The sequence below is a fragment of the Eupeodes corollae genome, chromosome 1 (assembly GCF_945859685.1).
Source record: "Eupeodes corollae chromosome 1, idEupCoro1.1, whole genome shotgun sequence".
NCBI lineage: Eukaryota > Metazoa > Arthropoda > Insecta > Diptera > Syrphidae > Eupeodes > Eupeodes corollae.
The window spans coordinates 198,179,429-198,195,430 of NC_079147.1; the positions used below are offsets into that span (position 1 = coordinate 198,179,429).

At 32.3% G+C, this 16,002-nt stretch overlaps 1 protein-coding gene across 1 annotated transcript; it reads right to left on the bottom strand.

Moving 5' to 3' along the window:
• Window positions 1-13,538: 13,538 nt before the first annotated feature.
• On the bottom strand, window positions 13,539-14,369 carry LOC129948007 (uncharacterized). Its single transcript, XM_056058809.1, has one exon. It carries the CDS (start codon window positions 14,346-14,348, stop codon window positions 13,539-13,541), a length of 810 nt encoding a protein of 269 aa, XP_055914784.1. The 5' UTR covers window positions 14,349-14,369.
• Window positions 14,370-16,002: the final 1,633 nt, after the last annotated feature.

The following is a 16,002-nucleotide window of genomic DNA, read 5'->3' on the forward strand; positions in this document are numbered from 1 at the left end:
GTATTTAATAGATTTTTCAACACATTTGGCCAGTTTATATTTCTAGTCGGCGAGTTGGGTATTTCTACTCTTTCTACAAGAACGCTGCGATAGAAAATATATCCTCAAAGTTTTGAAAGTAAAAACTAGAAATTTGTATAAGAAAAGTTGTTTTATGTTTTAAAGAATAGGAGGTCTTAGAAATATAAACTGGCCAATTAAAAAAGGCGAGGTTGAGCTCGTAATTTCAGACATTATTGCCCATGCCCTGCCTAACATATGCTCTGAAACGTTTATGAACAGAATTACAACTGTGCGCTAAGTAATTTGGTGGCAGTCCTTGTAAATCTGAGGAATTTAAAACTTCTGGCTGGTAATTAACTACATCGTTTGATTTGTTGTGATGTCACTTGATTTGTATGCAGAGAATTATGTATTTCTCTCGCCCAAAATTGTTGCGGTGTGTTCGAAAACAGTTTTATACTAATCATAAATTTTCTTTATGTTTGGAAAAAAAACTTTGAATCAATTTTTTTCTTGAATTGACATCAAAATAAAAATTACTGATAGTTGTAATTCTACTTTCAACATCAAGTGGCATTATTCAATTACCGATTTGCAACAACTGTTTTGAAAATTTTGCAGGAGAGGCACAGTTTTGTATTTGCACATGAATGTTTGTGGTTAATGAAAGTCCAATTAATTCGGTTGCAGTGATGAGACGTGGTATAATCGTCAAAGCTTATTGAAAGTCACCAGTCAACAGAATCATAGTGCCCTTAAATATTTTCTGATTTCCTTGCAAATCGTCACCTGAGTTCTATCTTGTTCTATGTCCGTTTTTCAAAATGTTGGGAAATCGATTTTTAAAGTCAAGATCGAAAACTTTTGTTTATTTTACCAAATTTATTTTTGGAAGTGATGTTTTTCTGAAAGCCTTGACAATTTTGTCTTAAAAACAATTCAAGTTTTGAATAATTTATTTTTTTTTTAACAAAAAATAAAGGAGAAATTCTTTTATACTTTTATGTTTTATTATATTAACTTAATAAAAACATAGCTTCATTGTATTCATTAAAAAAAAATATAAATTATATTTTATTTTTAAAAATAATATAAATAAAAATAAGAAACTTTCTTTAATTCATTTTTAACAGTTTGTTCGTTCACAGTATTTTGTTTCGTTTTAAATATAAAAATTATTATTAGCTTAAGGCGATAATATAAAAACAAATAATAGAACTGAATGTTTAAGTCGACTTTAACAAAAACATCCGTAGAAATAAAACATTAATTTCACTTCTAAACGATTAGATATGTTTTAAATTTAGTTTGAGGAGCTTTTAAGCATTTAGAGGTGAAATTTGTATTTTATTTCTACGGATGTTCTAAATAAAATTGACTTTAGGATAGATTTGGATCTATAATCCAGGGTTAATAATTACATTTCATTTAATGGTTTGTTATTACGTTTTCATAAAAACTTTGATCTTGTATGTTAGGCAAGAACGGTAACATTGATTGAATGTCTTTTTTCTTTTCCCTTGTTAGCTTTATGTTGAAAATACTTTGTACGACAGTAGGAAGGATATAACACTTTGAGCCTCTCATAGATTTAGCGATTCTAACCGTTTGAAAATCCTCACTATGTTTTGTCTTATAATACAAGGAAAGAATTTCATTGCTTCTATATTCAATTTGTCTGCAATCTTTGAAATGTACCATTTTAGGATCCAGGCTAGCTTTATTAAAATTCAAAAAATCTTTTTTCTTAAGCTGCGAAACCTTAAGATTGATTTTGCTGTAGTTCATTCCGTTCAGAATCCTTATCAAAGAAACATTGCTGTAAAATTCCAAGTCCTTTAAGTATTTTTCGATTCCATTGTGCACAGCATCCACTTCTTGCACTTGCGAATGACCTGGTTCAGTCGTTCAGAATACTTGTGTGTACTTGTCTCAATACTGGTATTACATTCTGTTTTTACTTTGCGGAATGCAAGCATCTGATCTTCCAGAACTTTTTTCAAAATAATAGTGAGGCCAGATGCTATGTCAATCCCAGACCGGCCGCTAACCTTTGGTGCCAAATTCCCTAGTAGGTGGTTTTATTATTTTGTCAAAATCCTGTCAAATTATATACAGCAAATTTACGCCTATAAAAGTAACTCGAAACATTTGCTTTCGGCTGCGAAAAAAAAATTTATTCAGAAAAGAAATTCATAAATGTGCATATTGAAGAAGAAAGAAATAAGAAGATTTGATTTTAAAGATTGTACTATGAATTGTTCGATATGATAAAAAAGAATGATTAGTGGTTTATTGAACAAAAGTGATATTTAAAATGGTCAGAAAAGTGGTTTAGACATTGAACAAAAAATGAGATAGAACAAAACGGTTTGCGCCATTTAAAAGAGTACCCCCGAATTATTAAAACCGCATTTATAACTCAATTTCGTTAAAAATGGTCTATTGAACAAGATAGAACTCAGGTGCCGAAATGTTTCAAGGTGCATTAGAAAAATGTATATATGTACATTATTAACTTCTCATAGGAAGTTATGGTAATGGGTCCGATTTGTCGAATTAAAAATTTTGACATTTCTCGTCGTTTCAAGGTCCCTAGAGTCGAAATATAAGATTTTTAAAAAGACGTCTATGCGTGCTTGTGTACGTCCTCACGTTCGTACGTTCGCGACGTTTTTTCGTCTTCCATAGCTCAATAACCAGTAGAGATATCGGCTTCAATTTAATTTTTTTATACAGATAATAAGGCAGAAAGATGCAGAAAGGGCTGTCAAGAAAATTGCGTGGGTGGTTTTTTTTGCCATAGCAGTTTAAAAAAAAGGTGAACATTTTGGTTAACCTTAAATATCTCACGAACCAATGACGGTAGAGACTTGAATTAAATTTTATATTATAAACTGTAACGTGATACCAAATAAAAAAACAGAAAAAATGTGTTACCTCGAAAATTAAACGAATAAAAAAGGAGTTCATCTCAAAAACAATTTTGTGCAACGAAAAATAACGTTTTTAAAATTTGGTAAAATTTCGAAACAAATCAAACAGACATTTTTTTTTACAAAAAACTAAAAACCTACAAAATTTAACAAAATTTGATAAAAATTGAATTTGGACTAACATATCTTTTGAAAAATTTGAGATAACGGCTTCCAATTAATTTTAATTTATAATTTTAAGAAAAATATAATTGACATTTTTTTAACAAAAAATAAAAACTAAAATTAAAAATATTGTCTTCAAACTATTTTTATTTCACAGAAAATATTGTTTTGGATATTCCCTAGTTTTTTTTTTATAAAAATCCAACAGTCCGTTTTTTGATAAAAAAAAATCTAAAAAAATAGTACGCAAATTTGGTAAAAATTGATGTTCGGTTCGGTTTTGTAAAAATTTAAGAAATGCTACTAAAATTGGTAAGAATTTGTTTTCGACTAAAAATGTTTTAACAAGACTAGATTTTTAAATTTAACTATTTCTTTATATGAAAAATATTGTTGGTAATTTTAAAATGTTTAAGAATGATTCAACTGTTAACTTTTTTAACACAACAAGAAAACCTTCAAACTTGTAAGCAAGACAAATTGACAGGCTTTGATGGGAAGTTATTAGTGTTGGTCGCATCCCAGCCTCTTTTTATATATGTATGTATATATTTTTACACTAATCTAATGAAAATTACACAATATTATATTCCTTGGAGCAATGCGCGCCATTCACTTAAACATACACTTTATGTCATGGATAGGGATAAGCTTTTCTACGTTTTTTATTTTCCGATATTTTTTAAACCCTTAGGTTTTTAGAACAACACAAATGTTGAATGATTGAATTATGTTTTAAGTTTAAATTGCAAAAAATATGTTGGATTAAGTTGATAAATTCAAGTTTTATGGGTGTTTTCCGAAGAAGGTCAGAAAAAGTACACATTTTTGTATGACACATGGATAGGGACAAGTTATAAATTTACCATTATCGTGCTTTAAATCAGATAAAAGGATACTCTGATTGTTTGGGAGCTTTGTACGACTATTAATTTTATAATCAAGATTTATGGGTAGAGGTAAAGGTGGAACCAAGGAGGAAATAGCCCAAATTCAAGCTTACCGGGATCTCGAAAAAACCATCCGTTTTATAGCCAGCTAAATTAGAAGAAGTTCAATTGTTGTATACAACTACCTCAAGGTAGTTAAACCCATTTTTGCTGTCTCTGCCTCAATACTCACAAAAGCCTCATTGACAACACGCTGAGTTCTTCCGATTATGTCAATGTCATCAGCATATGCTAGTAATTGGACAGACTTTTGAAAGATAATGCCTCTAGTGTTGACGTGTGAGCTCTGCACTATTCTTTCAAGCACGATGTTAAAAAAATCGCATGACAGCGCATCACCTTGTCTAAAACCTTTTTGGACATCGAAAGATTCTGTTAAGTTGTTTTCAACCTTTATGGAGCAGCGTGAATTCTCTATGGTCATCATGCACAAACGGACGAGTTTGGCAGGGATGCCAAAACTAGACATGGCTCTATAAAGCTCGTCCCTGTAGATGAATCATATACGGCCTTGAAATCGATGAAAAGATGGTGGGTGTCGATTTGGTGTTCTTGGGGTTTTTCCAGGATCTGCCGTAATGTGAATATTTGATCGACTGTGGACTTTCCTGGTCTAAAACCACACTGATAAGGACCCTTTACGTTGTTGACGATGGGCTTAAGGCGTTCACATATTACGGCAGAGAAGATGTTAAGTAGACTGATTCCTCTATAGTTGTTGTAGTTTAGAGGGTCTCCTTTTTTCACGATCGGGCAAACAGTACTGAGTTACCATTCATCCATATCTTACAGATAAATTGGTGCATGCTCCCAACCAACTTATCTCTACCTGCTTTAAAGAGCTCGACATTCAAGCCATCCGCTCAAGAGTCAAGAAAGCCACACCATTTCAAAAGGTGGGCGATAGTGAGAGCTGCTTGAAATTCACGGCTTTCCATTAGTAAAATCAAGGCAGAAGCTGGGGTAAATGCTAGAAGATCGACTGTTGCTTGGGTGATACAAAAGGCAGACCATATACGATTTTTTTCTTTGAGTCTGCGAGCTTGAGCCAACGCCTTAATTTTTCAACAAATCACATTAGGTGGAATTGAGTTTGGCATACCCTCGTCTTTTTCGATGAAAACAAATTTAATTTGGACGGCCCTGATGGATATACATAGCTACTTTTTACATTATTTAAGAAAGGAAGAATTCTATCTTGAAAAAAAGGCATAGAAAATGAGGTGGTGTAATAGTATGGGAAGTAATCACCTATTACTGGAAGGTGAGCTGGATATTTAAATCTCTTAAATGCTTTCAATCACTTACACATCGATACTGGAACAATGTTTTTCTCAGTTTTCTGAATTATTTGGTGGACAACGATGGACTTTCCAACAAGATAATGCACCAATACATTCCGAACGGACTACAAAGGCAAAATGTGAACCTATTACCATGACCCGCTTATTCTCCTGAACGTCATGGAAAACGTGTGATGATGGCTTTCAAGATAAATCTACAAAAAAGGACGGCAATGCGAAAATACCGAAGAGATTATTGAAGCCATAAAACGGTCCATGGCCCAAACTTCGTTCTAATATCTGATAGCACTCTACGAATCCATACACCACAGATTATTTGAAGTAATTAAGAAAGCAGGAGGCAGCACACATTAGTAAAAATTATTACAATCCACTCAATAAAACCAGTATTTACCCTACGATTTTTTTCATTTTCTTTACTTTAAAGGATCTCACATGTAAATTTATATATTGTCTCTATCCATGTGATACAAAAAAGGTACTTTTTATGACCTTCTTGGGAAAAAACGCCATAAAACTTGTATTTATCTACATACTTAATCCAACATAGTTTTTGCAATGCAATCTTAAAACATACCTCTTTCATTCCATATTTGGGTTTTCCAAAAAACCTAAGGGTTTGAAAAATAACGTCATATAAAAAACGAAAAAAGCTGGTAGTGCAGTTAATGAAGGTTTTCACCTTAAAAAAAAATCCAAAAGTTTTGAAACTCGGCACACTTACTAAGAGATATCTGGTGATGACCTAAAAAAAGTCCCCAAGAATCTGACGTAAGCTCAAGCGGCAGTTAAGAGAAAAATGGAGATTGTTTCAGTTTTTCACGTTTATTTCGAAAACTATTTGTCGTATCAAAAACTTTTGTTGCACAAAATTAAAGCTCATTAAATTTTATAAAAAAGCTTATATGATTTTTTTTGTTTTTGTTATAGTTTATAAAATAACTCTAACGGCAGTGAAGAGAAACATACGGTTTTTTGGGTTTTTCGTTTATCTTGAAAACTATTTGTCGTATTAAATAATAGTAATTTCACTGATTGCCTGGTTGGAGTGAACAAATATAGATCAATGATTTCTGTTATTTAAGATTAATATAATAAAATAATACCCGTGGCATGATGGTTAGTGCGTTGGACTGTCATGCAAGGGGTCTTGGGTTCAATCCCTGCCTGTGCCACCTTAATTTAAAAAATTAATTTTCGCGGGTACTGCCTCTTGCGAGGAATTGACAATTCCTTCAAGAGTAATTCTTGTCATGAAAAAGTGCTTTCTCAAATTAGCCGTTCGGATTCGGCCTTAAATTGTAGGTCCCTTCCATTCCTGACAACAGTACTCGCACACAGGAATGGTTGAGAGTTGTAAGTCACTAGGCCCTGGTTCACAACGGACTGTTGCGCCACCCCATTTGATTTTTTGATAATAAAATAATCATGCGTGTACAAAGTACTGTAGGCTGTAGGTAAAGGTAAAGGACCAAACATAAAAAAATACGTATCAAAGGAAAAGATGTTTACTAGTGTTTACTAGTTGGAGTTTGAAACAAACATTTTTGGAAGTCTCTATTGTGGGGGCCCCCTGTATGTGGAAGCCCCGAGGCTTCCGCCCCGGTTGCCCTCCCCTCAATCCGGCCCTACACACACACATTTTTTGAAGCTTTTCATTTAATTTGATTATAGTACAGCATAAGTCCTTGTGCTGAAATCGGTTCATTAGTTCTTGAGACAAATTCAAAACAAAATAACGGTTATATGGGGGTACCCTTCAACAAACATATTTCAAATTTTCGATTTTTGACCCAAAAATTTGCTTTTAGAAAACGCCTAAAACGAATCTGCTTAAAACCTTAATTTACAAGTTTAAACTTAATTGATCCAATAGTGTGTGCTACAAAAGGACATACAGACTGACTAAGGGACGGAGTCAGCGGTACTCATTTTTCCGACTTCTCTACCATCCTAATGTCATGTTTGACTGAAACCTCGAGTTCGGATTTGTTTACAAATGCAATACTTGCCACATAGCTCCTATATATCGCAGGTAAAAATAATTTTAAATGTTTGAATTTAATTGGTGAAAGGGTTAAATTTATTTGAAAAAGGTGCCAGGTCCTTTTTAAAAAAATTAAATTTTCCTCCCAAATATGATTTTATCGTTTATCTTCTATTTTTATATTCATTGTTGTTACGTTTATTTGTCCGTAATAATAGTTCAATTAAAAAAGTAGTTTCACACAAAATGATCGATCTCAGCTTTAATACTAGTCCTTAAACGTTGTGATCATCGCACTCACACTTTTTATTGATATTTTATTCTATTTTAAGAATTTAAAAATTCCTGTGGCAGGTATTGAAGGCACGCTCTCCAATTCTGAGCACATACATTAATCTTAAGGATTAAAATATTGAGTGCTCAAGAGCCAATATTTAGCTTCTTTAAGACCTAGAGTGCTAAGGCACTTTTTTCTTGTCTTGACTTTGTTTGTCTCACTAAAATCCTGCAGAAGAATCCATATATGTATCTTCATTGAAATAAGTTTTTTCAAATGTCATAAACTTCAAACTCAGAGCATTACTTCACTAACCTCTACCAAAAACATAACTGTCCACAAATTGTCCTCACGCTCACTCAAGCTACAAACCCATCTCGACCTGTATATGTACATATATGTTTTGGCAGCTAGCCAATCAGATATTAGAAACTTGCATAACTTTCAAATCCCTTATGTCGTCTGAACCTGACCAATTTAACTCTAGGTTTCTAGTTAGACAACTTCTTTTGATCGGTAAATTGGATTTCTTATGTTTTTTTTGTGCATTATTTTGTTTGTGAATACTTGTCTTGTTAAATTAGTAGCCGTCATTTCTGATATTCAGATGATATATCCCTAAATTTTCGTAAGGATGGAATCGACTAAGTTGATTTTTTATAAAATTGACAATCAAAGTGGACTAATTTGATCTATGTAGGTAATAATCAAGTTGATTGTTAAAGAGCTGTGATAGCCATAAACAATGGGAATGTTACTCAAACACAGCCAATTTGATATTTTTATTTAGATACACGAAACAATTTAAAATTTCGCATTGCAAAAAATAAATTTTGACATTTGTATTTGTGTATGAAATTTTCCAATCGAATTAAGTTGAATCATCTTACAAAGACGGAAAGGTCGGTGATAGTCAATTTGACTATAAAAGATGTAAAAGTGATTTCCACCTCAAATCTTCTGCCAACAAAAAACGGAAGATTAATATTGGTAAAAACAGAATTTTGACAGATGCTCACGCCTTAGGGTTCAATTAACTTATTGTAGCCCATACAATCATTTATAAACTACAACGTGTGTTAAAAGCCAGAGGTCTGTAATTTTTCTAACTTTAATTAACAATCCTCGATTATTATCGTTATTAAACGTTGAGATTGTTACGATTTGCAACAACATCAAGTCATCACATCGTTACTCAACTCACTGTTGAATTGTCAAATACATATATAGTTACGCAGCTCAGGAGATAAATTGAAAGTGTTGAACTGTCAAAGTTTATAAACAATATATATAAGGATTTTAAATTGGCGCCCCATAGCGGCCATTTTGTTCTGGTGACATCTGTCAACTGGTTTGTTTATTTTTCAGTGGATTAGCCAAATCGTCATGGCAAGTTACACAACTGAACAGCACGTTCTAATGATAAAACTTTATTAACAAAATGAGTATTCGTTAACGCAAACGTTGCCCGCATTGCGCCCATTTTACAGTAGATGTGGCAGCCCTTCAGAGTCGACTCTTCAAAGTGGCCAAATCTTACACGACCGGTTCAGCAAACAATCAGCCAACACCCGTTCGTGCAAGGAACGCAAGATCGGCCTAGACCTTCGCAGTGGTACGTGAAAGTGTACAGCAGAATCCGAGGCAGTCTATTCCTCGCCGTGCACAAGAACTCGGCGTTTCGTTGACTTCAACTTGGAGAATTTTAAAGTTATGAGTTGGTGTAGATTTTGGGCGGGCCACGGGTGCGTAATTGGTCCGTAATTTTTTGGAAACGAAGTTAGTGTGATGGTCACCATCAACATAGAACGCTACATAACGATGATAACTTATTTCTTATGGCCCAAATTGAACCATATGGACCAAGACGACATGTGATTCCAGCAGGACGGCGGCGCTACGTGCCACACTGCAAACGCCACGACTTCTACCCACCGTTATTGAAAAACCCTAGTTTTTTTGGATTCTTCTCTTCTCAATTAGTTTGACAGAAAAATAATTTTAACAATAGTCGTTTCTAAATTTTTTTGACATTACAACAATAGTTGAGTAGTTGACAATAGTTTGAAAAAAGAACCGACCTTAAGCATAGACGAGTGTCAGATTCTTCAATGTTTTAATCTGACATTCATCCCCAGTGTATTAAAACTTTTTAAACTTCCAATTTTGTTTGGAAGTATTGTTAACCAATGGTAGCAGCAATCATGCTGTGAAAAAGCGAAATAGGCAAAATCTAATTCGAAAATAAATTGATTTCAATAATGAAACAAACCATAAGTCTTTTTACATCTTAAGGTCTTTTGTTGTTATCAGATTATTGACAGATTTGTCATAGTGTAAGATCTGACAACTGTATAATTTAAGTATTTGGTACAACCTTTTGTTTAAAAGGGATAATGTGTAGCTTTGACAATTTATTTTAAATTTCTTATAAAAAGTAAAAATCTTCAAATATTTATAAACAAAGTAAGCCGGTAAACAAAAACTAAGATGTGCACAATAAATTGGTTAAATTAAGCAATGTGAATGAGCATTGCATTATTACGCGCGGGATTAGAATTATTATGCATTGTGTAATATAATTTAAGAGGCCTTATGCCTATAATCATAGAGTCTTCTTTATCCACTTATGAGCTCATATAATATCTACATAGGTAAATGTACAAACTCTATTTACAAATATTAAACCGGCAAAATATAGACAAAACAAATGTGTAAGTTTCTTCGGTCTAATGGTTTGAAAAATAAACTTTGATCGGTTTAACGAAAAAATATCAAACTAGAGGGCCCAGAGTAATCGGTGAAGGCGATCCAGTTTTTACTTTTTCTCCTTTTGTATTTTACTTCTTTGTTTCTTTTAATGCGGGTTTATTGACTGATTGAGCTTGACTAAATTACTTGAACTGGAAAGAGATTGATGACAAAATGGACTTTACAAAGTTTAAGATACAATTTATGCATATATTTATACTTATAGGTAGCAATTTAATCCGTCATAATACCTACTTAGCTTAACAAGTGCATAGCTTGCAAAGTAGGCTATACCTCTATTTTTATGCTTGTATAATGGAATAATGCAGGTTACGCAAAAATAAAACAACAAAAAAATAACATGTTCAACGGAAAGTGAAAATAGTATGTCATGGTAGTTAAGCCCGTATTTCTATAAATGGGTCTAAGATAAATATTATTGACTTGATTATGGTATATGGTATCAAAAATAGTTTTGTAATGTTTAAGTTGAAATACTTCAACTTCCGATATTTATTCAAGCCATATCCGATTGATTATTTTAAAACAAGATTAAACTGTGATATTTATCCGACTATTTTAAATTGGAAAAGAACTTACCACCTAAAAAATGAGTCAAAGAAAAATCTTTGAATAAATACATATATAAATAGAAATAGAAATATTTGTTTGGGATTTTGTGTTCCCAAACCAATTTCAATGACCATATTTTTTAAAAGATTTAATGTTCAAAGGCGAATGGGAATGTTGGTCTACCTATTGAATTAAAGCGAGGTATAATATTAGGGCTTGCAACGGGAGGAAACTAGTCTTTCCGTCGATTTTTCGGGTTTTGGACTCCTCATCTAGATGGAAAAAAAATGCAAAAATGTGTTCTACATTGCACAAGCTTAAGATGGGTAACTAAACGTTTTATTTTCTGATTGGATTACCAATGAAAAGCGCCATTTTCTATTAAATTTCATTGAAAAAAGGCTACAACAAGGAACGTCTTAAAAATTAAATTGTTCCTCAGAAAAGAGTGATGTTAGCACTTCTTTTTGAGAGAATGTAAAACTTTATTTCAAATGAAATTTTATTTCAAGATGGAAAACACTATCGAATTCCATTGGAAGAAGACTATGTTTGAGATAACACTTGAAAAAAAAGTATTGTTATGTCAAAACAAAATTGAATGCATATCTGATAGCCCATAAACTGTCAAATGTCAACATCTCCCTACTTGCCTCATTAAACGAGTTCATAATTGAGATCAAATATTGAGACGCTTACAAAAAGTCCGTGTGAATATCGGACAAAGCAGATGCCTACATATACATTTTCTATATACATATCTACTTTCATATATGTAGGTATTTTTTTGGTTTTAATTTAATCTCAAGACCTGTTCCCACTTGGTACGAGGGTGGGTCAAAAAGTTCGCAGATGGAGCAGTCCTGATGGACATTTTTTTACCTCATACTTTTTTGGACATTTATTTGGGAAATTTATGTTGAGCTTGGTTCAAATCAATTGATTAGTTGTTGAGCTTTTGCTGAGTGAGTAAGTCAATCCGAGCGACAAATTTAATAATGCACAAAATTGAGTTTCGGGCAGTCATAAAGTTCTTCTCTTTACGTAGACTCTTGCCTGGCAAAACAATTATTTACAAGTAACATAATCTTTTAAAACAACGTAGAGAGTCCATAAAAGAAGATCCCCGCTTGGGCCGACCGATTGAGGAAACTTCCTATGACATCTTCGGAAAAGTCGAGAAACTTGTTTTAGAAGATTCTCCACTAAAGAAGAAACAACTTGCAGAAATGTTTGAAGTATCATCTACAACAATTTCAAATAATTCTGTATGACCATCTTGTCATGCCTAAGGTGGGTGCGAGAATGCTTCCAGCTGCTCAGAAGCCACAGTGAGTGAAGTCTTCTAGTGAGCTTTTGAATTTATGCAACCTTTCTATTTATTACTAAAATAGAATGACAATGTCCATATTGCTCCACGACACACTTTAAGCACAGACGTTAATATTAAATGATTGTTATGTCACCAAATAGATTTAAAAACAAAGGTCTTGAAACACCAAGTCAGTCAGGAATAAATCAAAAGCAGTCGGGAAATTTTATGGAAGGTCTGGGGACTTCAGATTTACTGAATCAAAGTATCATTGAAGGTTAAAGATTCCCGGAGAGGTTCAAATGGAGATCTTGAAACAATTAGGGAGTTCTTAAAATATGAAGACAGTAACAAAGATTTATTGGGAGGTCTTGAAATATCAAGGAAAGAATAAAACTATCAAGGGTGGTCCTAAAACATAAACAGAGGCCTTGAAATATTGAGCAAGGATTTAAACATCAAGAAAAACCTGGAAACCTGGAGAAATGAATTTACTGCCCAAATTGCGACTGGGGATGAAACTTGGGTTCATCATTTTGAGCATAAGTCAAAACAGGAGACCTAAGAAGTTTAATGTCTCACAATCGGCTGGAAAAATCATGGCATTCGGAGAGGATTTCGCTTATTGATTACAAGGAAAAAGATGTCAATGTAAACGGTGGATACTACGCAAAAATCCTACATTTCAAAGAAGCCATCAAAGAAAAACCAGAAGAAAATGGACAAAAGGTGTTCTGCTATTGCAAGACAATGCATTCGTTGCGATGACTTCGTTGCAAAAATGTGGGTTCAGTTTATTGAATCACCTCCGATAGCTCAAATTTGGCCTCTTCTGCTTATTTTTATTTCCAAATCTAAAGAAAGAACTCCGTGGAAAAAGATTTACTGATGATGAACAGGTGATGTCTAATTTGAAAGACTTTTCGGCCGATGTCAAAAGTGCATTAGACTTAAAGGAAAGTATATACAGAAATTAAAATAAAAATGTGCTAAATTTCATCCTAATTCACTTCCATTCCGCGAATCTCAATATTTATATTTGGCAAGAAATGAATTCGGGCGAAATTGTCTTGATTTAGAAACAACTTGGAACGGCATTGGATATTGTGCCAATTTGCTGTGTCTTCAGAGAAATAGTTGTTGTTATTCGTACTGAATTCAAACTCTTGTATAAATACAAACAAAATATTTATGAATTTAATTACAAATAAATTATATTTCTTATCACAAATAATGGTCAAAATACAAAATTTACAGGGGTTTTTAATATCTTCAATCTATTAATTATCATTTGTATCGGGAACTTTTTCGCTAAGCTTCATCAATTCTCTAAAATAAACTGCAGCTCTAATAGCATACTCTTCCATTTGTAAATTTGTCTGCTTATAGCATTTGTATTCTTCTTCAGTAGCAACTTGTTGAATTTTCTCAATTCTTCGACTTTTTCGACAGGCAAAAGTATTTTTAACACGTCTCTCCTGTTCCTTGGAGCTTCTTTCTTTTCTTGGGAAATTTCTAGCCATATTACTTCGATATTTACAAATATCTTCGTAGATTTCTTTGGGAATTAAAGGTACGGTGTTGTGGCTATTTTCTAGATCCATTAGTTCCTGTTTGATTTGATGGACCAATAAATGTTCAGTTTTGATTTCTTCAGTAGTAATTGGTTGAGTCTGGATTTCGGAAGGTGGTGAATGTTGTGAGGGAATTGAGAAATCAATTGGTTCCGATTTTATTCTGATTCTATTATGAGCAGTGAATATAGTTCCATTCATTGGAAACATCAACGTTGTCCTTGGTCTGTTAAGACTTGGCATTTGATTGTCAAAATTCATCAATTGAACCATTGATTGGTAGACGTTTCTTGAGGCTGGTACAAAAACTGAAGGGCTCGATGATTGGAATTGATTTTGGATGCCGTTGACATAGGCAGTGGCACTGCTGTGAATTTTTCTTCGCTTCGGAGTGGAATTAGTCAAATTTGTAAAAGTAGCTTCCAGTGATTCTGTTGACAGAGTATCCTCATCTCGACTTCGTTTCCTTTGGTCGAACTTCTTGTGGCGGTATTCGAAAATTGCTTTTGTAGACATATTTTGGTATTTTTTTAAAAACGTTTTCTTATATTAAAATCGTTAAACTGCACTCAAAGAAAGCTATTGCAATTATGATAACAAAATGTCATTGTCCTGGAGATTTTATACAATCAAAATCAAAACATTAACTACCTGTTTAAGGGTCTTTGTAAAAACAAAGGATTAATCTATAAAAACCGGAACCAGGTCTCAATTTGTTTTGCAATTGTCACAAAAAAAACAACAACAGAGTAATAAAACTGAAAGGCAGGTATCATACATAATCTTTATTGCTTCAATATAATCTACATAGGTAACTTTATTTATATAGAAAAAGGAATTATCCTTTCGGTTGAATGAATATTTTAAAAATATGTTACATCAGGTAGCCAATAGTGTTGATGATGAAAATAGGAGAGATGACGCATCTTGTTTGTTGTTTTTGAAAAATACCTATTTCAAAACAATCTTTATTGTAAAGGTAATAAAAACTGAAGAATAGTTTTCATTAGAATTCACTTGATGAGACTTTATGACGGCAACACCGTACACAATATGCAGTGTAATAAAAATGTTTTTTTGGCTCCTGGGCACAGTAGATACAAAAATTCAACATGCAATTTTAATTGCTTGATTTAATATGTCATGATTAAATCAATAAAAAAATAACTGGGAAGCGATCCACACTGATCATCAAGTGTGTCAATTTGTCTTGCCAGTTATTGAATTATTTTTAAAAATGATCAACCATATTTTATATATAATGAAAGAGCTTATATCTATATTCAAAATCTATTTTTGTTACGAGATTTTTAGTCGAAACCAATTTTAGTAGAAGTTCTTAAAAGTTTTTATTTCTTATACAAACAAATACATACATATGAACAAAAATGTCAAAAACAACATTTTTTGGAAGATAAAATTAGTTTGAAGCCAATGTTTTTAGTTTTTGAAAAGATATTTGAGTGGAAAGTAAATTTTTACTATTATTGTTTTTTTGTACGTTTTTATTTTTTTTTGTCAGGTCGCTTTTTTCTAACTTTTACCAAATGCTAAAAACTATACTTCTTGTAATGCAAAATTAGTTTAAAGCCATAATCTCAAATTTTTGAAAAGATATTTGAGTAGAAAATCAATTTTTACCAACCTTTAGTAATGTTTTTTCTCAGGTTTTTATTTTTTATAAAAAAAGTACCAATTCGATTTTTCTCAAAATTTAACCGAATGTTGAAAACAATAGTTTTTATAAAATAAAATTAATTTAAATATTTAAATATCTTTTCAAAAACTAAAAATATTGGCTTCAAACTAATTTTATCGCACAGGAAATATTGTTTTCGACATTCAGTAGATTTTGTATAAAAATCAAACATTCAATTTTTTTTACAAAACTAAAAATAGTACTCAAATTTGGTAAAAATTGATGCTCGTTTCTTGATATCTTGGAAGCAATAGAATTTATTGACTTCAAATTAATTTCATTCATCCAATTTGCATTTGTTTATATAAAAAATAAAAACTTTTAAGAAATTCTACTAAAATTGGTTTCGACTAAAAATCTCGTTCATTATATGCAAAATATTGTGAGTAATTTTTATTTTTTAAAGAATAATTCAAATGAAAACTTTTTTAGCAAAACAAGAAAACCTACAAACTCTTAACAAAGCAAAAC